The sequence below is a fragment of the Rhinolophus ferrumequinum genome, chromosome 13 (assembly GCF_004115265.2).
Source record: "Rhinolophus ferrumequinum isolate MPI-CBG mRhiFer1 chromosome 13, mRhiFer1_v1.p, whole genome shotgun sequence".
In the NCBI taxonomy this organism is placed as follows: domain Eukaryota; kingdom Metazoa; phylum Chordata; class Mammalia; order Chiroptera; family Rhinolophidae; genus Rhinolophus; species Rhinolophus ferrumequinum.
The window spans coordinates 66,126,534-66,153,104 of record NC_046296.1 but is presented as its reverse complement, the minus strand read 5'-3'; the positions used below and the strand labels follow the sequence as shown (position 1 = coordinate 66,153,104).

The following is a 26,571-nucleotide window of genomic DNA, read 5'->3' as shown; positions in this document are numbered from 1 at the left end:
TTTAAAAGTTTTCAAAAGCCAAGATTTGCACTCTTATGTTTGCATCTCCCAGCAGTGAAGTGTTATCCCGAAACATTTTGAGTTCTTGGTAAGAATGGGCTGTGGGGGTGGGAGTATTTGTCTGTGTGTGTGTTGGTGGCACGTTAGGTGTTGAGGAGGCTGCATATAAACTTGAGTTGCTCCAGTGATGTAGCGCTGAAGTTGGGTTGTTTTTAATACCCTGTTTGATGAAGGAACGTGTGTAGACCTGAATTCATGGAATGACCAGTGCAGGTCTGCAGCCTTTCTAATCAATGACACATTTGCAGGTTCAGACACAGTTACAGAGGTGGCAGGAGAAGAGCTGTTCTAGGGTCCCCTGAAAAGCAAGTTATCCTGGCAGCACAATTGATTCATTTAATGATGGTTTATGGAGTGCCAACTGCGTGCTAAGCACGGCTCTGGGGTGACCAAGACAGAAGAACATTAGCACGGCTGTGTGGCACCCAGATGTTCAAAGTTGTTTAGCATGTGTGTGTGTGTGTGTGTGTGTGTATGTACCGCCTTCAGTTAAATGTCAGGAAAAGCAGCAGTCCGTTGTACAAAAAGAAATTCCTGTGTAACGCATTGTGCCACGCTGATCCTGTACACAGCCTTCGCAGTAATTAAGTTTTAAGTACCTGTCGTCTGACATATTTGAGAGAAGGACTGCAAGAAGATATCCGATGGTGTTAGTGGTGGAGAGTTGAAATGAATTTCTATTTCAAAGCTTTGGAATTAGCTTTATAAAGAATATCTTGGGCTGCCTTGGAAAAGTGTGTCTGTGACCATCTGTTTCTATTTATATGTGCAAATTAGAATTTTCTCCGTCTCGTATAACTAAGCGCTGAAGGGAAAGTACAGGCCGGTGGCATCTAAGCTGCCAATTTCAGATAAATGAAAAAGCAGCCTCATTGGTTTCATTGAGTCATTGAGTCATCACAACATCAGGTGATGTTACATATTTGAACAATTTGTGTTCTAGTAAAATAACCTTTTTAATCTATTTCGCTCAGGGAATGGTGTTTTAAAAAACCACTGACCAAGTGGATGAAGTGCATCGTGTGGCCTCTTAGCAGCTCGTTCTGTCCATTCGTAGTTCTCGTCCTCTCCACCTGTCTCTGCCTGGGGCTCCTCTGCCCTCCCAACAACCTGTGCTTTCTTAGGTGTGACTTCACCTACTGAAGGGAGTCTTTCCCGACAGAGCTGTGGCTGTGGTTTGGTCTAATCTAAAGGGCAGGGGAGCACGGTTCTAGTCGTTGTACGTTTCTGGAGCACTGACAGGTGGCAGGTGCTGTGCTAGAAATCTTGGGTCCCCGTCCTGACGGGGCTGAGAGCCTTTTATTCCCTGGGTTCAGTTTCCGAGAAATCTCAGTTGCCTTGGGAAAATTTAAGTCTGAAAGCAGGGACTGCTTCACAAACAGGTGTGAAGAAACCAGCCGTCATCTGTAAAAGGTCTATGGGTTGCAAGTGCAGTGCAGATGTGAGAGACTGTTACCACTGCCACCCCTGCTGCCACTGCTGATGTTTGGAACTCAGCCTTCCGGTACATGTACTGACATACATGCTACATGTTTCTTACCTATTGTGAGAAATCGAAGCCAGGGAAATGCAGCGGAATTTGTAGTGAAAAATTACTTTCTGCTATTACAAAATATTTGTTTTTACATTTGCAGTAGGATTATGGTCCCCTGTTTGCAGTATTAATAGCGAGTCATTCATTGATTTTATTGAGACATCCACACAAGATTCTTAGTTTCCCCTGGAAAATTAATGCGTTACATCACGTATATTTGAATGTAATTGTAATCCATCCTCGGAAAGATAGCTGGAGTGCAAACTGTCAAAGGCAGTACTTCACAGAATTGTACATCGTGGGGGAACCGTGGAGGAGAAGTGACTTCTCGAGGGCCACAGTACAGGTTGATGACAGAGCCCAGATGGCGCCCATTTCCCTGCCACCGTGCTCATTGTCTCGTTGTGCACAGCCCATCATTTCTAGTCACTGTCATAAATGTAAACCTTCCGATTCCCGGGCCACACAGCTGGAACCTGCGGGACCTGTGTAGCTGCTTTCTCTCCTGTGGGCTATTGCATCTTCCTGGTGTTTCTTGAGGGGGAGGAAATAATGTGTATATTTGTCTTTTTGAGGAATAGTTAAGTACTGTGCATATTAGCATCACAGCAGATTAGCATTCTGGTCTGAGAAACAGAACATCTCTTACATTTATCTTCGTCTCTCTCTTTCTCCACTTCAGCCTTTAAACTAAACAAATTGCTCCACTAAATACAGAGTCTGCCTCAGGACTCGGCATTTGGGATTCTCTGGGGATCGCAGCTTGCAGCCGTGCACTGGGTCCGCAGGCCGCCGTGTCACTGGTGGGGACGGCATGAGGACCCGGGCCAGGGTCAGTCCGGGCGGCTGTGTGGGCAGGAGGTCAGCCTCTTCCCCTCAGTTGTGGTGGCCCAGGGAACCCGTTCCCTCCCTCTCCTCTTGTTTTATTAGATGGGGTTTGGAATTTTTTTTGGATGGAGAACAGACAAAGAAAGTAAAACCAAATGGTCTGAAGCCCTTCCTTGGGGAGAAATGCTCACATCCCGAAATGCTGAAAATAAATAGCCTTTAACGACTCAGAAGCCAGGGACATTCTGAGCCGCCGCAGCCGCAGCCGAGAGCCGGCCCTCCCCCACGACCCCTCAGTGACAGGACCCTGCCCTGCCCTTGCCACCCTCTCCCCACTTCCGGCCGCGCCTCCACTGCCCAGTCTGGCTCTGTGACCTGCTCTTGCTTCCTGCCGAGCTGTTTGGGTTCTCTGGCCAGTCAGAGGGTGCTCCTTCCTAGGAGACGTCACCCTTTCTGGGCTCCACTAGCCTGGCCTCTCCCGCACTTCTGTTCAGTGCCATGGCCTCCAGTCACCATCTTTCGCTCCTGCTTCCTGGGTAAGTGCATGTGATCTGGGGCAGCTGTTCAGAGAGAGAAGAAGGCGTGAGGTTGTCTGTCTGTATCTCTTGCTGGGCCCTTAGCTCTGGCCCTCACTCTGCTCCGAGGCCGGCCCACCTGGCAGGTTTGGCACCAGTTCATGGCTCTTGTCCCTCTGGTGCAGTGGAATCCAGTCTTCTGTGCGCAGTTTTTTTTTTTTTTTTGTTAACTTTTTAGAAACTGTTTATTTTCCATCAACCTTATTTCCATTTTGCATAAGAGTTTGTGGAAGAACAGCTCAGGACCACTCAGTGGTCGTTCCCACCCATTCAGTGGCCTGAGCAGTGGGGGCTGCAGACCAGTCTTCAGTGGCAGGCTGGGCACTCCAGTCTTCAGTAGGAAACTGCTGAATGGGGACGGCGGGCACCTGCACGCCTTCAGACCAGTCCGCGACCTCAGGCTGAGCAGCAGTGAACTCGGGCGCTGGAGCGGTCCATTCGCCCTGGACTCCTCCTTGGTCACGGCCTTCTCAGCGGCGGCCTGCTCTTCCTTTTCAATCTCTTCAGGGTCTCTGTAGAAGTAGAGATCAGGCATGACCTCCCACGTGTGCTCACGGGAGATGGTGCCACGCATGCGCAGGACTTCCCGGGCCAGCATCCACCACATCAGACCCACGGAGTGAGCTCTCTTGTTGTTGCAAGGGATGACAATGTCCACGTAGCGCAGAGGAGAGTCTGTGTTGCACAGAGCGCTGGTCGGCAGGTTAACGTAAGACACCTCTGTGAGAGGCTGGTGGTCAGCCCGGGGATCGGTCACCACCAGGAGTCTCGGCTCTCGGAAGGCTGCCTGGATCTGGTTAGTGAAGGTCCCAGGAGTGAAGCGGCTGGCGATAGGCGTGGCTCCGGTGGCAGCGGCAAACTTCAGCACAGCTCGCTGGCCAGTATTTCTGGACGATATGACACTGACATCAGCCGGGTTTTCAATGGCAACAATGGCACGAGCCGCCAGCAGGAGCTTCTCCCAGGTTCTCTTCAGATTTATGATGTAGATGCCATCACTTTTCCGTTTGTAGATGTACTGTTCCATCTGGAAGTCAAGGTTAGTGCCACCTAAATGGGTTCCTGCTGCAAGGAATTTGAGGACATCCTCCTCTTTCATTTGCAGGACAACAAGGGCTCCGGACATTGTGAAAGATTCCCTTTAAGTTACGTGGGAACTGAGTACAACGCCGTGTGGATCCCTCTCTGGGTAGCGCGGAAAGGCCTATGCGCAGTTTTAGTGGCAGTGTCTGAACTAGCCCCGCTGTATTTGAGTTCTGGTGCTAAACTTCTCCACACTTCTCAGCTACGGCATCCTGGGCCCTGAAAGGGTTTGCACAGTCCTCGAGTTAAATGGAGCAGAGTGTGGAACCCCACTTCTCTGGTACAAGGGGAGCAGAACAGGTGGGCACTTAGTGTCAGATGTCCCCCTGCTCCCCTTCCCTTTGGACTCCTTGGCATAGGGAACCCCACTTGTAAAGGAAGGCCTCTAGGCAGGCTTGCCCCCTCTCACACCTCGGGGGGGCCCACCTCCAGTTCTCTCCTGCACATGTGTCCGTCTCTGTCCACCTTCTCCCCACAAACAGCCGTTGTTTGGGCCTAAGGTTGAACATACTGGGGGAAAAGTATGGGGAAGAAGCCCACACAGACTCAGGCTGTTGGTGCAGAGGGTTCGCGGGGGCTGGATGTCTGCAGTGCCGTCTAAGACGGGGTGGTGTGGGCTCCCGGTAGGGCCCCGTGGACTTCTCACCATGTGTGGAGGGGGAGCCGGATGGAGCCTGTAAAGCAGCTGCCCAGGTCCAAGGCAGGCCCGTCTCTGCCCTCGAGTCAGTCAGCAGTCACATTACTCGATGGCTCTGCTGTGCCGTCTGTTGGGGCGGTGGGAAGTGGGGGTATCCTCACATCAACCCAGAGACTTTCCACGTGCCAGTGGAAGTATCATTTATATCGTATAATCTTCACAATAGCCCTACCAGATGGATGTCATCACCCCGTTTTAGGGATGTGGGGATCAAGGTCCAGCGCTGAGTCCCCAAGCCCGTGGCTCTGCTGTACCAGTTTCTCTCATAATATGCCTGGGACACGAGGATGTAGGGGGTGCAGAGTGTGTTGCCTGTGGGTGGGAAAAATGCCTGGGTGGTTCCCATACACCCACAGGCCCTCCCCAAGTTTATCTCCACCCACCCAGGCCCCCCGCCCCCATCACTGCACTACTTGGATTGCAGGGGGGAAAGGTTAATTCCTAGAGATGACAGATTTGGGGTGGAGGAATGGCATTGTGACCTCCGTGCAATAAAGCCAAAGGGGCACAAGGGAGCCAGGTAGCACATTAGCCTTATTTGCGTTTTCACCCTCCTTTTTTTATAAAACTCCATCTGCTGCGTTAGCGATTGGCTTTGTGTGTGGCAGTCAGATTTGGGGCCTCAACAGCCTGGTGGCTTCCTTCCTTCCCCTCTGCATTCTGGGTTTCCCTCCGCCTACTTCCCATCCCGTCACAGGGCAGTGGGGCCAGGTCTTTGGGATGGGACACAGGAACTGAGAAGTGGACGATAAGACATAGCCAGACTAAAGATAGTGGTCGTTTACTTTTCACCTTGAAAATCCCGGAATAGATTGTGTAACCTGCACACATGCAAATGATGGCAAATCCACCACCACCACCTTTTATGCGCTCTTCTGTCCCCGGCCTTGGGAAGATTCTGAAACCATGGAACTGGTTACACAGGGTGGTCTGGGTGGGTCCGCCCACGCTCCTGGTGGACGCCAGGGCAGCCACGTGGGCTGAGGAGACGCCTGAGCAGCTTTCTGGGTGAGTAGCAGTGGACAGCATCCCTGGGATGGAAGGAACAGCTCCACGTGGTTTTAGCTCAGGACGACAAGGTTAGTGAAGCGCTTGAAGGAAGCAGAGGAAGGGAGGATCGGGGCTGATTTTCCCCAGACATTGGAGGGGGCAGCAGCGGACGTCCAGGGAGCGCGCTGTGCTCCCCTGACTCTGGGTGAGGCAGTTAGCCGGCGGGGTTGGGAGCACCGTTTTGGAAGCTTGTGTCAATTTGCTGGCCGCTCCTCTAGCCTTTCATTAGTTGAAAGCCAGATAAATAGCCTTGGGGCAAGTCACTTAAACTCTCTGACTCAGTTAGTTTCTTCTAGGACTTTAAACTGGGGAAACTGATGGTGATTTCACAAGATACTGTAAATATTGCGTAAGATAATAGATGTTAAAGTGCTTTGTGGAATGTAAATTGTGAGAAAGGTGTTTCTCTCAGCTGCAGGGGACCTTATCTGAGTACCACAGTAGTTGTTGGGTCCTTGGGAACAGTCAGCGCTTTGGAAACCAGCCAGTCCTCCTACCTTCACTTTAATAGTTGGCCACTGGATTGGGAGGTGGGGTAGATAGAGCTTTGACGGCGCTGGACTGACATGTGTGCAGGACGTGTGTCCCCCGCAGCTGTGAGAGGGGCAAGCCTGCCTAGAGGCCTTTTTATAACTGGGGTTCCCCAAGCCAAGGAGTCCCCAGGGTGGGGGAGCAGGGGACAGGCTGACACCAGGTCCTCACCACTCGCCTTGCACCTTAGAACTGGTTCCACACTCTGCTCCCTTTAATTCCAACTGTTACCTCTGGGTGTGGCGGGGTGTGACTCCCCTTCGCTAAGTTGGCCCAGAACGTCCTGCCACTTGCCATGTGGCCCTGCCTTTGCCCGGGTCACCCGTTTGGGGAATCAGAGAAACACATCTGGAAAAGTTTGAAGAATTTAAATGTTGATGGGAAAAAACTTATAGTGGAAATGAAAGGCTGACATGAGCTACAAAGGTAATTTTTTCTTAGAGAGTTCTCCCCCCCTCATTATCATAACCATTATCAGACCTGAAAATATTTATCCTGTCGATTGGGCCAGTACGTGGGGTGTGGTGTTTCTGAACAGCTGCCTTCCTTGGCATAATGCAGATCCAGCCCCTCCGAGAACCAGAGGGCACTAGTGATGGCTGTCAGTTATTAAGTGCCGACAGTATGCCAGGTCCTCCATACTTTGATGATCTTCTCCTATGAAGCAATGTTATCATTCCGGATTTATAGATGAAGAAACCGAAGCCAGTGAGGTGAAGGCCAGGCTGCTAGTAGTGGAGCCTGGTGAAGACCACATCTGTCTGACTCAGGAACCGGTGATTTTTAACCCGTGTTTGTTCTCCAAAAGTATCCAGCACCGAAAAGACCAGAATTCACATCACATTCTGTTGGTCTGTTTTTGGTGTCTTCCTGTAGGTGACATAGTGAAGTTAGTGATGCGGGTGTTAGAAGGGAATTAATTAGCAGACTTGAATGGAATAGTGGTTCTCCCCATTATCCATGCGTGTATTGCCTGAAGTCTCTGGTCACGGTTACAAAATGTACTTTTTTTTTTAAAGACTTTATTGGGGAAGGGGAACAGGACTTTATTGGGGAACAGTATGTACTTCCAGGCCTTTGTTTCCAAGTCAAGTTGTCCTTTCAGTCTTAGTTGTGGAGGGCGCAGCTCAGCTCCAGGTCCAGTTGCCGTTGCTAGTTGCAGGGGGCCCAGCCCACCATCCCTTGCGGGAGTCGAACCAGCAACCTTGTGGTTGAGAGGACGCGCTCCAATCAACTGAGCCATCCGGGAGCTCAGTGGCAGCTCAGCTCAAGGTGCCGTGTTCAGTCTTAGTTTCAGGGGGTGCAGCCCACCATCCCTTGCGGGACTCGTGGAGTTGAACTGGCAGCCTTGTGGTTGAGAGTCCACTGGCCTACGTGGGAATCGAACCGGCAGCCTTCGGAGTTAGGAGCACGGAGCTCCAATCGCCTGAGCCACTGGGCCGGCCCACAAGATGTACTTTTTGAAAGAATACATAAAACATTAAGTCTGGCAGCCAGTTGGCAGCAGAAAAGTCCCTGAGAGCCCAGTTAGGATGGTAGAGCCAGTGTGCTAAGAGGGTGAGAGGTGGGGACAGACCCACAGAATGGGTGTGAACAGTGGTGTCTCCAGGCAGAGCCCAGCAAGCAGAGTCTGCTTAGCACTCCTTGTCAGCCTGTGGGGCTCCGAAAGAAAACAGCTAGAGTCTCCTCTCCCCTGTTTATGTTACTGAAGTGGAGTTCATGTGGCTTGATCCTTGTTTCCTGGGGAAATTGGCTGGACTTATGATTCCATTGTCTTCTGGGACTGGGACAGATGTGGAAGGCTGACCTCACTCGCAACTGAAGGTCGCCTTCCCAGCCTGTGCTCTGCTGTCGCCTCCCCCGCCTCCGTGGGTGCCTGCTCCAGGGCAGGGGTCTCACCCTTTCTCCTCCCATTTCCTTCAGTGATGTGTGAGCACCTTTGGCGACCATGTCCCGTTTTGTTTGTTCTCCTGAGATAGCCCATTTCCTGCCTTGCATCTGAGCTCTTTAGTCGGTCCGTACAAGGGCGCAGAGCTTGAGCACCACGGGTGTTGGAGGTAGTGTTGGAGGTGGTGCTGGAGGTGTTGGTGTTGGAGGTGTTGGTGTTGGAGGTGTCAGGGACCCCAGGCCACGTCCTCTTCCTGTATCTCCTCTGGGCACAGGACACTGGGAGTACCTTTCTTTGCTGCTGGTGTGTTGCAGCTGCCTTGCCAAAATTTGCCTTTCCCCTTTCAACTCCCCAGATCTCCCAGAAGCCTTTTTCTCTTCTGTAAAAATCAGAATATGAAGCATTTGTATGGAATTCACAGTCATCTGTTTCTGTTTCTCTGAAGCAGTGATCTAGTAAAAGGCTGTGTTCACGGCCGCCGTCTCCAGTGACAAGGCTCATGGGAGAGCTGGTGGGCACTTGGTTCTCCAAACTTTATGAGCCCCGAGGCTCCCTCTGGTAACCCCACGTTTGTACATGCTGTGTCTTTCTCCACTGAACAATTTCATGCAGGGCGACACAGTCCACATCAGTCATGGTGACAGCTGTCGAGAATTTAATCAGATGAATACACTGTGGTTATTCTCTTCGGTCGCGCATGTGGGGCTCTTTCCTATTTTTCTCAGCAACATCCCTAAACATAAACATGATAATCTAATTTTGCCTATTTAAAAAGAATTATGGAATTATATTGCACATATACTTTTGCAACTTGCCTCTTTTTCTTACTGTTTTTGTGACTTTCATGGCGTCCTGGGTGAGTGAAGTTTGTTTCCATTGCTGTGTAGCTCTCTACTGTGTGGCTGTAGGACAGTTCGTCCATTTCGCCGTTGACAGGTTGGGGGTTTGTCCAGTGTGGGCTGTTGTGAAGAGTGTCATAAGCATCCTGCAGGTGTCTTCAGGTGCAGATGTGTGTGTACTGGGAGTAACTCCAGGTTACATCACATAATGCCAAAGCGTGCCTGCCCAGTCTGACCGTACGCGCGTGCGCTTTACACCACTGTGACTTGGTTTGGCTATCTGTGATCTTAATTCTTCATGACACCTGCTAGTCTCCGCTTTCTTCCCAGAAGTCGGTAGATGCTTTAGTGCTCTGGCTTTCTGTGCTTCCCAGGAGGCTTCTGTCATTAGTGTTCTGTGTTACCTCAGAAATCAAGTCACATGTGTGATGAGACAGAGCTGCCACCTAACCGTTTGATTCCTTCTGGCAAAGCTGTCCTTGGAGCACAGATCTGTGTCTTCTTTTATTTTGTTATTTGGTCTACTGTCTTTCAAAAACGTCCTTTCTTCTCAGGTTGGCCTTTCGTAAAAAGGACGCAGGGAGATGAGATGGGACAGGAGAGTGGGACATGACCCGCAGGTGGGGTGACCCGAATGGGGGCGATGAGTGTCCTGCCGTCCACTTCGCTCTCCAGGGCAGCGGCTTCAGGTTCCAAGAATTAAGCCAGCCCCTTCCCACCCCTCCTGGCTCGAACTGAGACCTTAAGATGCTGGGACCAAACTGGCACCTTGCTGCCACCTCCAGCTAACGCGTCAAGGTCAGGCCGAGAGGGGCAGGGGCTGGCTGGCAGTGTGGGAGAAACGTGTGTGGATTCTCTGGGCCAGGGGTCTAGGCTTTGGGAAGGGCCAGTTAGTAAATACTTTAGGCTGTTCACTCCTAGAGGCAAAATTGTGGATATTATGTAGATACTTATACAATAAGAGAGAAAATAAATGTCCACAAAAATTTTTTATTAATGAAATTCAGAATACAATAAAAAATAATAATGGAGTATCATTTCTTGGTAATGCAGTTCTACTAATGAGAAGAGTGGACTTCTTTCTGGGGGATAACATTTCTCTTAAGTGGGGTTCAGAGTTAGTATTCCCCATCACCCCGTCATCACAGCAATTGGAAATGTTCATCTGTACAGATCCTTAGCCCGTGGTCACACAAAAACAAGCCAAGGGCTGTATTTGGCCTGTGGACCGTCGCTGCCCACCCCTGCTCCAGGCTCGTCTCCTCTCACACAGGCTGTGGATGGGGCCTCACAGCCCAGCATCAGGATGTGGGTGCCCGCATGTCAGGGTAGGGGTCCCTGCAGGGCGCTGGGAACAAAAACTGAGTCAGCCTTCTGAAGGGAGACCGCTGTGTCACGTGGTCACGTTTGTGCTCCGCTCACGAAGGGAAGAGGGAGGGGACCGTAGGTGATATCAGGGTCCCCTGAGGGGTGGCACACGGAGGGATCTGCAGGAACAGAGGGAAAGCATGAGGGGGTGGCGTGTGTAGAAACAGTCAAGTGAATATGTGGTATGTGGCTGAAGATCTTGAGAAAGGTGACAAGGCGAGCTGAATTTTTCAGTTTATTACATTTTAATTTTACTCTGAATATTTATATGTGGCTAGTCCTTCCCACGCTGCACACGCCCCCATCCCTGGGAGCCCTCCTCACGGCTGGGAGGGGCCCCTCACGACTGAGGGGTGCTGCTGCCAGGAGACAGAAGAACCGGTGCTGTTAATATAACAGTTTGGGGATCGAAAGAGATGCTTCCAGAGTGTTTGACAACAGTTGTTTATTTCCCCCTGAAATATCTGAGACATCCCTACAGCCTTGTTTACGTAATAAATTTACTCTGTGAATCTTGTTTTATAAACTGAAGGTCAGCTTTAGTCTAGCTCCTCAGAATTAATGAGGTTTGGCCAGACGTAAGCTGTTTGTTGTGCGGTTCCTACTTAGGTCTGGATTGGCTGTTAGATTTTGGCCTGTGTTTACACTTCGTATACACAAATCCTGGCCAAAGCTACAGCCTTTTTTTCCTTCTCTTAAGCTTGGGTAGATTTTTGGGGGAAGGAGGGTGTGGGTAAGCGCTAGTCTGGTTAGAAATCTCAGCCTGATTGGTAGGCACCACTTGAGACTCTCAAGTTTTGTTACTTTTCATTGTTTTAAGATTCCAGGGGGTGGGGGGGGTGGTAGATGACGGTAAATGGGATCAAATATATGGTGATGGAAGGAGAACTGACTCTGGGTCGTAAACACACAGTGGGATTTATAGATGATGTAATACAGAATTGTACACCTGAAATCTATGTAACTTTACTAACAATTGTCACCCCAATAAACTTTAATTAAAAAAAAAAAAAGATTCCAGAGCTGTTTTTAGATGTAGTCGACAGAAGAGTTTTTCTAGCACTCAGTCTTAATCATTCTAACTTCAGACCAAGTTTAATCTTAATTATCTATAAATATGCACAATAATGAGAGTGTGTTTTTGAGTGGGGAGGTAATTGCTTTTCCCTCTTGCACTTTTAATTAAAAATTACCTCTACCGCTGGCCTCACCTTTACTTCCAAGCTCTTCTTAACAGAAGATTCTACATGCTGGCATATTTTTACAAGACTTTTGTGTAGTAAATGCTCAGGGAGGGGTGTGTCCCACAATATAATGGGAGGGAATTTGTCAGAGTTCCACAGTGTGACAAAGCATATTTCATCTGTGATCGGCCTAGTACAGTTGGATGACTGTCTCCCGTTCCCATTTTTCTCAGCACGACTGAGCCAAACCCCTGTGGACAGAAGATTGCTCTGTCATCTATGGGGCTGCCAGAGACTGGAGTGCTGCAATCCAGTAGAGAGAGGCAGAATGAATCTCCCTAGGCACTCACTGATTTTCCAGACTGTCTGCTGCCTGCATGGAGCCCCAAATGGCTGTCCAGCCGTGGGTGCCAGCAGCTCCCTCACCTGTGGGTAGCCTTTCCCTGAATCCACTTTCTGCCTGCCCAGACCTGTTCTTTTCCCACTGTGGCCTCTCCCCTCCCCCGCTGAGAAGGCTTGGGCCTCTGCAGGGACACCAGGCCCCGATTGAGTCCCTGCCTCCCTTTCCAGTCTTGTGGTCATTCACTGAGCTGGTTCTGAGTCCTGTTCTGTGCGAGGCTCCCTGCTGGGCACTCAGGACCCAGCGACGAACAAGGTCTGCCTTTAGAGGACAGCATGAGAAGAGGTAACAAGAAGCAGGAAAGGTAACTTTATTTGTAGTTTATTTAACCTAATATGTCCAGAATATCATCGCTTTAACATGTGACACCAGCCACGTTTCAGTGCTCCACAGACACGTGACCGGTAGGTGCCACGTTGGGCGGTGCAGGGCTCATGGCAGAGCGGAGAGCGGAAAAGCTGGTCAGGGTACGTGGTGAGTCCTGGCCTTCGGGCTTTGTGTTTATTTAGGGGCTCATCACGCGAGAGTGTACACCCTATGAAGGGATGGACGTTGCCCTGCTTTGCTCACCATTTTGTCTCTAGTGCCCAGCTTAGTACTTGGCATGTACCCTGTTTCCCCGAAAATAAAACCTAGCTGGACAATCAACTCTAATGCGTCTTTTGTAGCAAAAATTAATATAAGACCCAGTATTATAGTGTATTACATACCCGGTCTTACATTATAATAAAATAAGATGGGGTCTTATATTAACTTGCTCCAAAAGACACATTAGAGCTGATTGTCCGGCTAGGTCTTATTTTCGGGGAAACATGGTAGTAGGTGCTCAGTAGATCTTACCAGATGAACTATTGGTAAGCACAGGTGCTACTGGAAAAGGTAGAATGAGTACCTAACCCCTCCGATAAGGCTTCCAGAAGGAGATGTCTCTAAACCAACTGGCAAAGTCGGAGTAGAAGTGAGTGGGTTAAGAGAGAGAGCCAGGGAGAGTATTAGGGAGAGTATTCTGGGGTGTGTGTGTCGGGGAGGTGGTGCTTGGAGATGAAGAGAAGGTGGTAGATCATTGTAATGGAAGCTTAGGGTACGGGTGAAAGTGGGGAAGATGTCAAGAGAGGAGGCTGTACAGGTAACGGGCCAGATCATAAAACGGTTTTCAATCTGTGCTCCAGATGGAGACGCCCTTCTGAAGACGTCAGGAAGCCTTCCCAGTGACCTGGGCTGGAAGCAGCCCCCTGAACTTCTGCTGTATGTTTCTGTCCTTGGTGCGTAGTGTTTTCTCCCTTCACACCTCCTAGTACACAGAGAGGGCTCACGAGAGTATTGGCTGTAGAGTATTGGCTGACGTGTAACGTTTCCATGTAGTCTAACCGCTGGTGGTATCTGCTGCTACCTGTGGAAGATATTGGAATGCGGGTCAGATGCTGTGTTCCAGCAATTCCCAAGATTGGGCCGGACCAAATTTCTAAGTGCTAGATTAGATGTTAATTAGATCAAATGTGTTTTTCAATGGTGGCCCTTCACCTGGGGATTGAGACCTTCCAGAGCTTTGATGAGTGCGTTGGAGCTGTGTGTTTGCACGTGAGAGCTATACTCATGGCCACACATGAGTGTAGTTTCAGGAACTAGTGTTTCTGACACAGCCCTGAGCAAATCCTGTCTTGGTGGCACTGGCAAAACCCTGGAAATCGGTATGTGCACTGCAGGGTATTGTCTGCTAGGTGGCAGACTGGGGAGTAAAAGCTGATGAGACTTTGTGAGAAAGAAGAGTTCAGTGGTGATTTTCATGGGTTATTTGCTGTTTCCAAATGCCTTTTTATATCTCAAGGGAAGGTCAGGAATGGATTAGAGATGACGTTGTAAGAAAATAAAAGGAAATTCTCTACAAGAAGTTTTGACTCTCTTTTCTCCATCCTTACCTACCCTTCTCTACAATATGTCAAAAAATAAGGCTTTTTAAAAATTATAACTTCTCTTTGTATTGTAACCACTCTGTCAAATGTCTGGTGCCTTGTGACCATTTTTCTATTTAAACTTGTCAGCAGCAGTCATGCATGTTTTTAGCATCCAATAAAATTGTCATTGTTGCACTAGGACGAGGACTTACAAGGCTGCTGTTGAATATGGATTTGAGAGGTGCTTCGTGAAGGCTGGGAGTCCAAACTATTTTCTCTGAGATGGCGTGCTCGGTTTCAGAGGGTAGGCCGTTGCAGTTGTTTAGGCTCAAAACTCACGCTGAGTAATAACACTGTTAGCGAATGTCTCCTGTATACCGCACGTGGGCCAGGGGCTTCCCCTGTCGTTTTTCGTTTAGTCTCTGCAGTAACCCAGGGGTTGGTGTCACTCCCAATTTATAAATGCTGTCTCCCTCTCGTCACAATAACTAAAAGTGACACCCACTGATCTTTTGTGGGGTTTAATTGGGTTAAAAGAAAATTTTACCCCTCTGTGTGCTGTGAAAGGAGAGCTGTGACTAAGCCTCCAGATTTGGTAAGTCATTGAACAAATAGTGTTTGAGCACTTACTATGTGCTAGGACTTATGTGCCACATCCTGCTACTGTGTAGTGGTTGGTCTCTAAATATTTGTTGACTATTAAATACATAAGTGTGTCTATTTAATCATTCAACCTTGCAAAGTATTTATTGTTACTCCCGCTTTCTGGAAGAGAAATCTGAGACTTGGCAAGGATTAGGAACACGCGTTCCAAAACAAACAAACAAGTTCATGTTTGGGTCTTTCCAAATCCAGAGTGGGTTTGCCTCCCACTGGCCCATGCTGCCTCTGGCCGGGAGGGCCTGGGGCTGGAAAGTGGCTGTCTGGGGGTGGGGGTGGGGGTGGGGCGTGACGGGGCACTCTGCCTGCCCACACCCCATCTCTCCTCGGCCTGCCCGTTGTCCTTTCCCTCTGTCAGGGGAAGGGGCACAGATGCAGTGGTCAGTCCCTGGCAGGCACACTTCCTGGAGCCCTGCGGGTTCAGAGAGAGAACTGAGACGTGCTGGGAGCAGAGTTGGTCCAAGTAACTGGTTTCACTGCAGAAGGCTGAGGGCCAGCGGGTGGTGTGGACAGAGGCAGCTCACAGGCTTCGCGTGGGTGAGGCATGAGGAGGGAGGCAGCCGCTGGCAGTGACGGCTCAGTCTTCACACACACCGAGGCTCTGTCCCACAGCACCAGCCTGGAGGGGCCTCCAGAGCGGCTGGCGCGTGGCTGCTCTCCGGTAGCCGTGATGTCAGCTGAACACATGTTTTAATTAGTACACTCTCTATATTCTAGGCTTTGGACGTGGACCGGATGGTTCTTTACAAAATGAAGAAATCCGTGAAAGCGATAAACATCTCTGGGCTGGGTGAGTATGCCTTGTTTCCCGGGGTTTCCTTGTGGGACACATCGCATTTGCAGTCCCAATAACCGTAATGTCACTCACCATTAGTGAGTGATCAACTCAACCTTTTCTGGGCCTGCAAATGAAAGAGGTGAGCTGGCTTGTTTAAATTTTAGAAATATGTTTTGTTTTGCTAATTGTCTAATTCTGGTGTGGGGTTTCTTCCTCCACCCCCCTCCCCCCACCCCACATTGTTCTTCCTGTTCTCTGAAGTGTAGCTGAGTTTCCCACGATGCTCTGTGTGAACCGGCTTTGCCAAACTGGCTGACAAGGACACCGGCCTCGGTCCAGCCTCTGTTAATTGGTCTGTGTGTTAATCATGTCAGAATGCCCTTTCCATTTCTCTTTTATCCCAATTTTTGCCTTTCTTATTTGGGAAGAAAATTAATAAATAGAAAAGTATAATCAACTACTCAAAGTAATATTTGATCTAGACTTATATAAATATGTTTTTAAAAAAACACACAAAAAAACGCTGTAACCTTTGACTTAAAGATTGCAGGCTACATATATGTAGCAAGTCTGCCCCCTGCACAAAACCTTACAAGTGATAGGAAATACATTTTTTAAGTAATTAAGTGACTATATAGTTTCCCTCAGAGACAAGAATGGCAGCCTTGGGGGACTAGAAAGAAGTATTATTGAGCAGAAAGCGTTTGTCCACCTGGCGCTAACAGAGCCAAACACTAAACACCGAGAATTGCAGTGGAAAAAGACTGGCTATTTTATTATGAATGGCATCACCCAGGAGAACAGGAAGGTAATGCTCACAAGCCCGAACTCCCCGATGGCCTGTAGGTTACAGATTCTATGGGGCAAAGTCACACGACACAATGCGTTAAGGGTTCAGGGTCGTGCTGGGAGCTGATTGGTCGGAGGTGAGGTAAGGGTAATCAGTCATCTCTTCAGGTCTTAAGGACGGTTCTGAGGTCTCTTCAGGCATCCCTTTGTCTGGTCTCATGGGACAGTAGCCAGGGGGTCATTCCACCTTAGGGCTCTGAGCTGAAACATAACTTAGGTAAGATGTTACCTTTAGCCAGCCAGAGGTCTCACTGTGTGACCATTAGTCAGGTCCAGGCTACTGTGTTCTGCTGCCTCCAGGGTTGCTGGTTATTCAGGGGAAAGGCTAGGACTTGGGGGTGGGGGGTGAGACAGAGAGAGCAAGAAGGATGAATTCTAGAGCTAGGATTCAGAACTAAATTTAATCAAAGTCATAAGGACCCTCGGTTTTAGAAGTTGTGAGAAATCCCAAAGAGATTGGAACTGGGCTGATGGATTGCAGAGAAAAAGACTTGCTGATGGGAGAGCAAACCACTGCTGAGGACGGATGCCTGAGGGTGGTGGCCTGGGAGAAGGAAGGGGGCCCAGGGTCTACTCCCACAAAAGCAGTCAGGCTGCTGCAAACATCGTCCCCTTCACCCTCGTGGTGTCTCTCTGTAATGAAAGTAGCATTTGGAGCAGAAGGACATGGAATGCCTTACTTGGTGGTCGTGATGTCAGGAGGGATGTGGAACATTCTGGAAGTATGGGTCCCACCTAACCCCTCCCCCACTCCAGTTAAAATATTGTGAGCACAACCTCCAGTAGCTGCATTTGCCTATGCCCCAGGGAGGGCTTTGTAAGCCAAGATCCTAAAGAGTCTAGTAGGAAATGTCAGCTACAAAGATATTATAATCAGGAATTGCCAACTGTATTTAGGAAGAGATTTAACAAAAAATATTCAAAAACTCTACACTGAAAACTACAAAACACTGCTGACAGAAATTAAAGACAACCTAAGTAAATGGAGAGAGCTACAATGTAGGCAAGTTGGAAGACTCAATATTGTCAAAGTGTCACTTCTCCCCAAATTGAGCTCAGCAATCACCAATCCTAATCAGACTTGCAGCAGAGGAAATTGACCAACTGATTCTAAAATTTATATGTAAATTCACAGGATCTAGAGTATCCAAAGCAATCTTGACCAAAAAAAAAAAAAGTTGGTGAAAAACGATCTGACTTCAAGTCTTATAAAACAACAGTAATCAAGACTCACTGGTACTGCTGTAAGGGTCAACAGATAGATCAGTGGAACAAAATAGAGCATCTAGGAATAGACCCACATTTAAATGCTTTATTTTCAGCAAAGTTGCCAAGGCAAACCGATGGCAAAAACAGAGTGTTTTCAACAAATGGTACTGGGAAAACCAAATATCCATAGGGGAACAAATGAACTACGACGCTGTCTCATACCCTACACAAAAATGAATTTGAAATGAATCGTAGATTGAAATGTAAAAGCTAAAACTGTGAAACTTCTTGAAGAACACATAAGAGAATATCTTTATAACCTGGGGTAGGCAAAGCTTTCTTAGGTAGGACACTGAAAGCAATAAGCATAGAAGAAGAAAATGATAGATTTCATCACAATGAAAACCTTCCACTTAATCAAAGGTTACATTAAGAATAGGCTAACATTCGAAAAGCCCCCAAATCAAGAAACGGAAGAGCTTACACTTGAGGAAACTGAATTAATAAGGCAATCAAAACAGGACTTTAAAATAAGAACATATGATTAATATCTTTAAAGGGAAAGGGAGGTTATTAAATTACAGAAACAGGAAATAGTACTAGTGAAATAGAACCAATAAAATAATTGGAAATAAAAAAAATACATGGAATTGTTGAATTAAAAACTAAAATTTGCTAAAGTGGCACATAGGAAGAGGGAATTAGGGAGGCTTCAAGTTTCTTGAACACAACATGGAGCATTGTCATGATGGAGGATGATTTACAGCACATTTGAAAACACACCTTCTCTCAACCGTAGCTCACACCCGACTGACTACACCAAACAAGTTGAAACTTGTCACACACTGTTACTAAGGTTCGATGCACCACTTCCCATATTAAAGATCCTTGCCTTTCCGCTGGATGGCACTCGGCAGTAGCATTCACCATATTTTGTGATCACAAAGGAAGGCTCCATGTCACACATTGCTTCTGGTACAACAATTTTTGTCAAAAACATTACGGGGTGTTCTCACCCACCTTATTCACCGAATCTGGCACCATGTGACTTCTGGCTCTTCCCTAAAGTCAAAATGATTCAGGACATCGACAAAACCACAACAGCACAACTAAAGACACTCAGAAAAGAGGACTTCCAGAACTGCTTCAGAAAGTGGCAAGAACGATGGGATAAGTGTGTTCGATGTGAGGGGGAGTATTTTGAGAGGGGATTAATGGCAACGCGTTTTTTACTGTAATGCATTTTTTAAATTTAAACGTTCACTGTTTTGTTTGATCACACCTTGTGATCTTTACCAAATTTATTTGCCTCTGAAATTGCCACCGCCTCTCTTCCTCAGCCCACATAAACCTCAGGTTAGTAAATGCTGCAGAAAAGCAGGTGCAGTCCCAGCTCCTTGAATCGCCTGGACCCAGGCGACCTGTCCAGAGTTCCCTCCCAGCTCTTTGTACCCTTCTTTGAAATTAGTTGCACTTTCCGCCTTCATGCCCCGTTTTGTTCCTTCCTCCTTTACACATGCTCTTCTATTCACTTGAAATGGCCTTTGCCTCTTTATTGGAGGAAAACCGAGGCTTAAGGAAGTTGAGAAATTTGTTCTGGAATTTTCACACAGCACTCCAGGTGCCCAGCCTGTGTCCTTTCTGAGGTACCACACACACAGCAGGCTGACAACCCCACCTTGCAGGTGACCTCCTACTTTTGTCATCTTTTACCCGCCTATTCTGTCACACCCAACTTGGAGTTATTATAAGGCCGTGAGTCTGGATTTTCTTTTTTTTTTTTTTTTTTTTAAGGCCAGAATGCTGATCTTGAGTGTTTATTTCAGAACAAGTGTCGATTTCAAAAAAGTCACCTGAGGAGACCCTACCCCGTTTCCTGCCATGTTGCTGACGTCGTTCACAGCATTTTTGGAACTCCTCTCTGGAATGGCTAAGCAGCACATTTCTTTTTGAATATATTTAGTAGAGGAGTCTAAGAATAGATTACATTTTTTTAGAAGTAGACATCAGAAATCAGTGAGGCACCTTCAATAAGGGCTGAAGCTGCCGGCAACCACAGTTAGGAGTGTTAGGACCACACTCATTCTGGCCCTGAGGGCACTTAGTTTCAAGGGAAGGTCCCCAAAGTTCTGATCATTCCCATGTATGTTGTTATGTTTCTGCTGTAAGTCCTTAACTGTCCACTTAGTGTAGGAGAGATGAACTTACAATTTTAGATGTGAGCAGTGTGTGGGATGGCAGCCTGTCTGTTCTGTGACGTGAGGATTTATATAGAAAGGGGATTTGTGGTGCCTGAGAGCAGCCAGCTGTGTTTTTATAGCCTAAGAACGGTTTATACCATCTTACCACACAGTAACCCCAATATTGCCTCTTGGCCTGCAAAACCTTTAATGTGTACTCTCTGAGTTTTCACAGAAGAGTTTGCCAACCCTTGCTTTAGAGTGGTGCTTCTGAAATTTCTGAGTACCCCGAATGTCCTGGAGGTCTCATTAAAACACAGATTGCTGGGCCCCAACCTCAGTTTCTGGTTCAGTAGGTGCAGGATGGAGCCTGAGTATTTGCCAGTCAACTAAGTTCTCAGGTGATGCTGAAGCTGCTGGTCTTTGAGAATACTACCTTAGACGCACAGACATACGCTCACACACACACCCACACCCACACACACCCACACACCCTCTGACTTCAAACATTGGACTGGGCCAAAAGGGCGTCAGCATGGCCCCCATACACACAAAACAAGTTTTCTTACACAATAGCAAGTATATTATGTTGGCTCCCAGTTTTCAAAAAGATGACAACTCAGCTAGAGGTATTTTCTAGAATTACTTGTATAGAATTTTGCAAAAGTAGTTACTATGGTGATTTGTTGAGAAACTGTTTCTACAGTAATTTTCCCACTCATCATAGACTTTTCTCTGACCTCTTAAAAAAGAAGTTCACATTTATTCTAAAACCTCTATTAGCCTAAAATTTCCTGAGCTCTGTCTCAGCCCAAAGGTGTTTTTTTCTCCCTGCTGGGAAGTTGAAGCTAACATTTTCCAGCTGTGTTTGACATATCAGTGGGTAGAAACATTCATCTTTATCAAGAAGAAAGCAACAAGGGACTTTAATTTTCACTTCTATAGAATGACTCCGTCTTAAAGACGTGAGGGACCTATTCTTCCTGAGAGTGGGATATCCCTTCTTTACTCTTGATCTGAATGTACTAGAGAAATGGACGCATCCTTGAAATGAAACATACAAAGAAAGAAATGCTAATTTCCCCTCAAGCCCTTGCCATCTTCCACCTACAAAAGAAAACGAGAATCCAACTTTGTGTTTCTCCGTTATTTGCAATGCTAATTAGAACGTGGCTATTAATACAGAGCTGAAAACTAATACAGAGACTTGCTTCTGTTATAGGTATCATATACAGTTGACCCTTGAGCAACGCAGGTTTGATCTGGGCAGGTCCACTTATATGCAGATTTTTTCAATATACAGTTGGCTCTCCGTATCCCCAGGTTTTGCACCCGTGGATTCAACCATCCACAAATTGAAAACTATTTTTGATCCCCGGTGGGGAATTCATGGATGCAGAGAGCTGGCTGTGTAATTGTTCTATACCGTTTTATGTAAGAGACTTGAGCACCTGCAGATTTTGCTGTCTGCTGGGGGTCCTGGAACCAATTCCCTGCGGATATGAAGGGACTGTAGTTAAGTCAAAAGTTACACATGGATTTTGACTGTGTGGGGGTTGGCACCCCTAACCCTTGTCTTGCTCAGGGGTCAACTGTAATTAGGAAAGAGCAGTTCAAAAGAAATATATGCAATCATTTAGGACGTAAGGTTTCAGTGTGCATTAAGAAGATACTGCATCTGGCATGATTTTCTGCCTGTTACATGAGAAAATAACTAAATCATAACAATCCTCAGTTTTTGGCAAGAATATGGTGAAACTGGCATCCTGCGCTTTGTTGTGGCATTGAAAACTGGTGCACAGAGGTTTTGGAAAGTGCACATCACGAAAAAAAATCTTTATGTGGGAAGATGCACAGAGATGGTCGTTGTATTATTTCATTGCTGATCATAGTGAAAAACGGAAAGCCTCCTCCTATAGCTAAACTAGGATGTAGCTACCTGATGGAATCATGGTTATGTAGCACCATGAAGGAAAATGCTTGTGATGAAATCTTCAGACAGTAAAATTCAGTATACAAAATACATATACACCATATCTGATAAAAAAGAATAGGAGATTTAACACAGATAAAGAAACTACATCTATATTGATCATAAACTTGAGAGTGGAAACATGCCAATTATAATAATAGTCTGACACTCATGAAGACCTGTTACAGGCCGGGCACTTTGTTGAACACACACTTGACATAAATGTAATCTCACAACAACTCTGTGGTTAGGTCCTCGCAGTAACTCCATTTGTAGGTGAGGCCCCTGAGACAGAGAAGTCATGTCCCCGGGGTCGTGGAGCCAGCAAGTAGAGGACTTAAGACTGCAAACCAGGTGCTTCCTGGTATCCACTGTGGCCATGGCACCCCCTGCCTGGCGCACAGGGACACACAGTGCAGTAAAACCAGGCGGGGCTGCTGTGGGGTGTCTAGGTGTCATCTGGCCAAGCTCTGGCAGTCCTAATGAGAAAACTCAGGGTGTGGGTGGGGGGGTTGATCACAAGCTCAGCAGGAGCCAGTACATGACAGATGTGTTCAAGGGTGAGTCGCAGGTGACTTAGGGAAGTATGTAGTGCTTCTAAAACAGAAGGTGGTTGTCCCCTTATTGAACTGTGAGAACAACCTCAAGATCTCAGAGCTGAAGACCTCATTGGAGGAGGAGGACACTGGAAGTTCGTAGGTAGGACGTCTTAGTTTGGGGAGGGAGGGAGAAGGCATTTCGGAAGGCAGCGTGCTCTGGGATGGGGAAGTGAGACATACCATGTGGTCCTCTGTAGAGGGTAGTTTCAGGAGAGCAGGTTTTGACTCAGATGTGAGGGAGAAGTTAGCTGGTGAGCAGGTCATTGGAAGGGTTCCAGTTGGGGGTTGGTGGCCCTGTGTCTCTAAGGAAGTGGTGGGGGAGGTGGAGTCGTGGACTCTTAGGAGCTCGAGACGTCTTCTAGTTTCAAGGCTCTGAGATTCTAGTGATCTCTTTTCTGCTGGTTAAGAATACCGATCGGAATTTAGATGGGTAACTTGTGGAATCCTGTCAGCAGTGATCAACCTGTTAATCATGGAAAGACAGCTGATCCAAAGGAATGCAAAGATTTGTGACTTACAGTCCCAAGTGTTAACATGAGTCATATTTTACATCATCATATTAGGAAATTGAAACTAAATACAGTTTAGTGACCTGTCTTTCTTTAACTTGGCGTTCTAACCTGACCATATTCCTACATCATGATTTTAAAATTAGTAATAATTTAAAATAATATTCCATTCTACAGGTCCACTGTTACTGAACCACTTCCGTATTGTTGGAACTTTGTACATTTTCAGTTTTCACTCTTCACAAATTGTTCTGTACACACATCTCTGACCACTTTATTTCTTTAGGATAGATTTCTAAAAGTGGGATTACTGGATGGCAAAAAATGTTTTTAAGACTTTTGCTACAGAGTACCAAATTGTGAACTGAGAGATTTTTATCTGGGATGATTTTAGAAGTAAAATTCTAAAAATGGTTTTTTCCTCTGCGAGGTTCACAGGGGAGAGATCCTGCTAAGAAATGGGGATTATCTTTGACTTTAAGAGATGTGCTGGCATGCCAGGAGTTAGACCTACAACCAGGTGATGTGTGGGGCCCACAGCTCCAGGGGAAATGGGCTCCTTCACGTTGAGTCGCACAGATTATCCTGACATTAGAATTGCGGCTCACCTTTGCATATTAATCACCCTGTCATCTGGGGAGGGTCTGTGGGAAGTTGGCACTGCAGAGAGCAAATGCCTCGTCTTAAATGCAGCCTTGGTGGGGCTGCCTGCGTGGATGGTTGGTATGTGCGCTGTCAGCAGATGAGTTTGCCTCAGCCTGACCGCCAAGTGGCCAGTGGTCTGGCCTGGAACGGGTTGCAGGGTCCTAGTCAGGGCGAGCCCGGAGACTGAGGCGGGCCGGTCATCAGGCTGCCCACGCACCCACCCACCCCCTTTCTCCCTGGTTGTGGCACTTGGTGTTTGGGTTACCAGTGCGTATGCTTGGCTGGAGGGTTGTAATGTGTGTGCCAGCTTAGAGCTGAGGTAGTGCTGATGTGATGAGCAAATGAAGAAACTGTTCCTAGTGTGGTTGGGAGACTGCCAGAGGCCTGGCCGTCAGGACACCTGCCTTCATGTGCCAGCTCTGCTGCACACGAGCTGCGTACACTGGAGCAAGTCAGCACCCTCTCTGAGCTTCAATTTCCTTGCCTGTCAGAGAGGACGCTGGAGCAGGTCCCTTTTGGACTGAAAAGACCCAGCCGTGGGCATGGGTGGCCCTCCGGGGGGTGGGCCACGAGTTCTGTGCTGCCCTTTGCTGCTTGGAGCATCGCGAACTGGATGAGGGCAGGGGCTTTCCAACTGAGAGCGTTCGCGGCCTCTGATACGCGGGACTTCATGTTCCCGTGGGGTTCATGCCTTCCTATTCCTGCTGCTTCTCTGTTGGAAAGTCCGACCTGACCTTGGAGCCCCAGCTCAAGTGGCTGTTTCTTGGCAACGGAGTCCTCGGCACCCAGCACATTGCCTGGCGCTTTGCAGGCCGTCAACAAATGGATTGATGTATCTTTCCCTAGACATCGATGACACTCGTCTGTGTGTCCCCCCAGCACGCTGTCACACCCTGTTGCAGGGCTGGAAATACCAAGTGAGGTGTTTGAGGTGGAAGTTACGGTGGTTAAAGGTGAACCCTCCTGTCCTTTGGTTCTTGGGTGGCCTGCTTCCCATCTGTGCTGTGGTCTCTTGAGTAGGAGTAAAGGCGCCCCCTCTTGTCCTTTCTGGTCTGACGATTACTGGGCCTTCTCCTTGATAGCAGTTTTTTATTTTTTTATTTTCTAAGGAGGGCGCAGCTCACAGTGGCGCATGTAGGGATCGAACCGGCAAACTTGGTGTTATTAGCACCATTCTCTAACCAACTGAGCTAACCGCCTACCCCATTTTTTAAAAATAACAGAATCAAATAAACTAAAAAGCACACAAAACCCAACTGTTACGTCTCCACTCAGTGTGTGCACGTGCTTGCTGGCTTCGTGATGGATTTTTCTGCGAGAGTCTCTCATTTTGTCCCTTTGGATGGATTGGTAGAAAGCATGATTCTGTGCCCTGAGGTGTGGGACCTGGGAAGGCCGCTGGGTTAGAATTGAGAAGAAATACTCTTAGTTATGGTCTCGGGGACTCAGATTCTCGTTTTCTTAAGTCCCGCCCACATTAAAGATTCTTGGATCTGAATCATTAATAAGAACCAGAGTTATAGATATATTTGAACAAGGGGGAGGTGGGAGAGTGAGCTCTTTTTAGAAGAACAGCTTTCACAATTCTGTAAATAAAAGCTGATAGCCCCAGTTTGGGTTCTTTCCAGACACTTTCTTCCCAAGCTGTTTATTTTAGGTTCCTATTTTAAATTTGTTTTTGGCTAAAGAAAAATAAAGGCACTCAATTACTTACTTTCTGATCTAGAGTAGGAAAGTCACACACGGGGGGCCTTCGGGAGCAGTCAGTCAGCGACTGTGCATCCATGGGGGTCCTGCTGCTCTTACCGTGGGCGCCGTGCTGGGCGTTACAGGGAACCCCGAGAGACAGGCTATGGAGTTTGTCAGGAAGCTTCACGTTTGTTGGCAAGAACAGAAATTTGTGTTAAAAACACCAACTAGATCATCATGAAGAGGTTTCCACTGACCTAAGCTGGGCTAGCTTGAGCATTAGAAAATGACGATTGCAGTGGATGAAACTACTTTAAATAGAAACACATGAATCATGGAGATACTGATGAGCCAAAGAACTCACTGACCACCATCGGGGTTGCTGGGGTCAACACACGATTTTAAAGATTTATAGGGAAAGAATTTGTTTTGAAACAAAGCCTACACCAGGTGGTCCATCGAGAAGCCCAGAAGGAGGGATGATAGGAAGTTCGTTTATAGACTTTGTGCTTCTGGAAAGTGAAGGCTTGCCATCTGTTTCTCCTCCGAGCCAGGCTGGTTGACTGTCCATGAATAGAAGGCAGGTTCCTCCTCCCCCAGGTGACCAGGGGCTGGCAGGGAGCCTTTGTCGCGAGCACAGGGTGGACTCGGCCCTACCACACCTCTTACCCACTGTGTGATCTTGGGCAAATCACATAACCCCTCAGAGCTCCACTATAAAGTGTAATCAAAAGATCACCGGGATGAGCATGACACCTCTTGGTGTTACCAGGTTCAGTGGAGCAGAAGGATCAAAGGCCAACGAATCGGCATTTACGAAAAGCGAGTCCTCTCCTGCCCTTTGAGTGCTCATGTAGAGCAGCTGTGACGGGCCAGGCACTGTTTTGAGGGCCCCACATGGCTCCCAAGGCCACTTTGGCCTCTGCATTCCTGTTTCTCTCACCCAGGGGAGTGACATCACCAGACGTCTGCTTGTGGCTGTCACTCCCTTCTAAAACCACACTGGAATTGCCCACATCTTGACCACCTTTTTTTTTTTTTTTTTTTTAAGATTTTATTGGGGAAGGGGAACAGGACTTTATTGAGGAACAGTGTGTCTCTCCCAGGACCCATCAGCTCCAAGTCAAGTTGTTGTCTTTTTGATCTTAGTTGTGGAGGGCAAAGCTCACCTCCAAGTCCAGTTGCTGTTGTTCAATCTTAGTTGCAGGGAGAGCAGCCCACCATCCCTTGCGGGAGTCGAACCAGCAACCTTGTGGTTGAGAGCACGTGCTCCAACCAACTGAGCCATCCAGCCGCCCGGGAGCTCAGTGGCAGCTTGCTGTCCTCACTGTAGTTGCAGAGAGCGCAGCTCACTGGCCCATGTGGGAATCGAACTGGCAACCCCGCTGCCCAGAGCTCACCTCCAACCAACTGAGCATCCGCCCTTGACCACCAATTTTGCAACAGTTAAAATAGCTGTGGTTTGAAAGGAATTGCCCTTCACTGGTGACCACGTGCTCTAGAATTGTAAGTAGAGAAAAAAAGACGGCATATATCATCTGTCTCTGAAATG

General features: G+C 47.8%; 2 protein-coding genes across 9 annotated transcripts in view; one reads left to right on the top strand and one right to left on the bottom strand.

The window, feature by feature from the left end:
• ASAP2 (ArfGAP with SH3 domain, ankyrin repeat and PH domain 2) overlaps window positions 1–26,571 on the top strand; it is a 147,546-nt gene that overhangs the window by 38,216 nt on the left and 82,759 nt on the right. For all 8 annotated transcript variants that reach the window (XM_033125013.1, XM_033125016.1, XM_033125014.1 and 5 more), the window contains exon 2: window positions 15,307–15,379. In XM_033125013.1, the coding sequence (XP_032980904.1) occupies window positions 15,307–15,379 (73 nt within the window). The remainder of the gene's footprint in view (window positions 1–15,306; window positions 15,380–26,571) is intronic.
• On the bottom strand, window positions 3,164–4,181 carry LOC117033083 (40S ribosomal protein SA-like). Its single transcript, XM_033125020.1, is given in 2 exon segments — window positions 3,164–3,445; window positions 3,448–4,181. Coding segments are annotated over 2 exon segments (885 nt in total). The 5' UTR covers window positions 4,124–4,181; the 3' UTR covers window positions 3,164–3,236.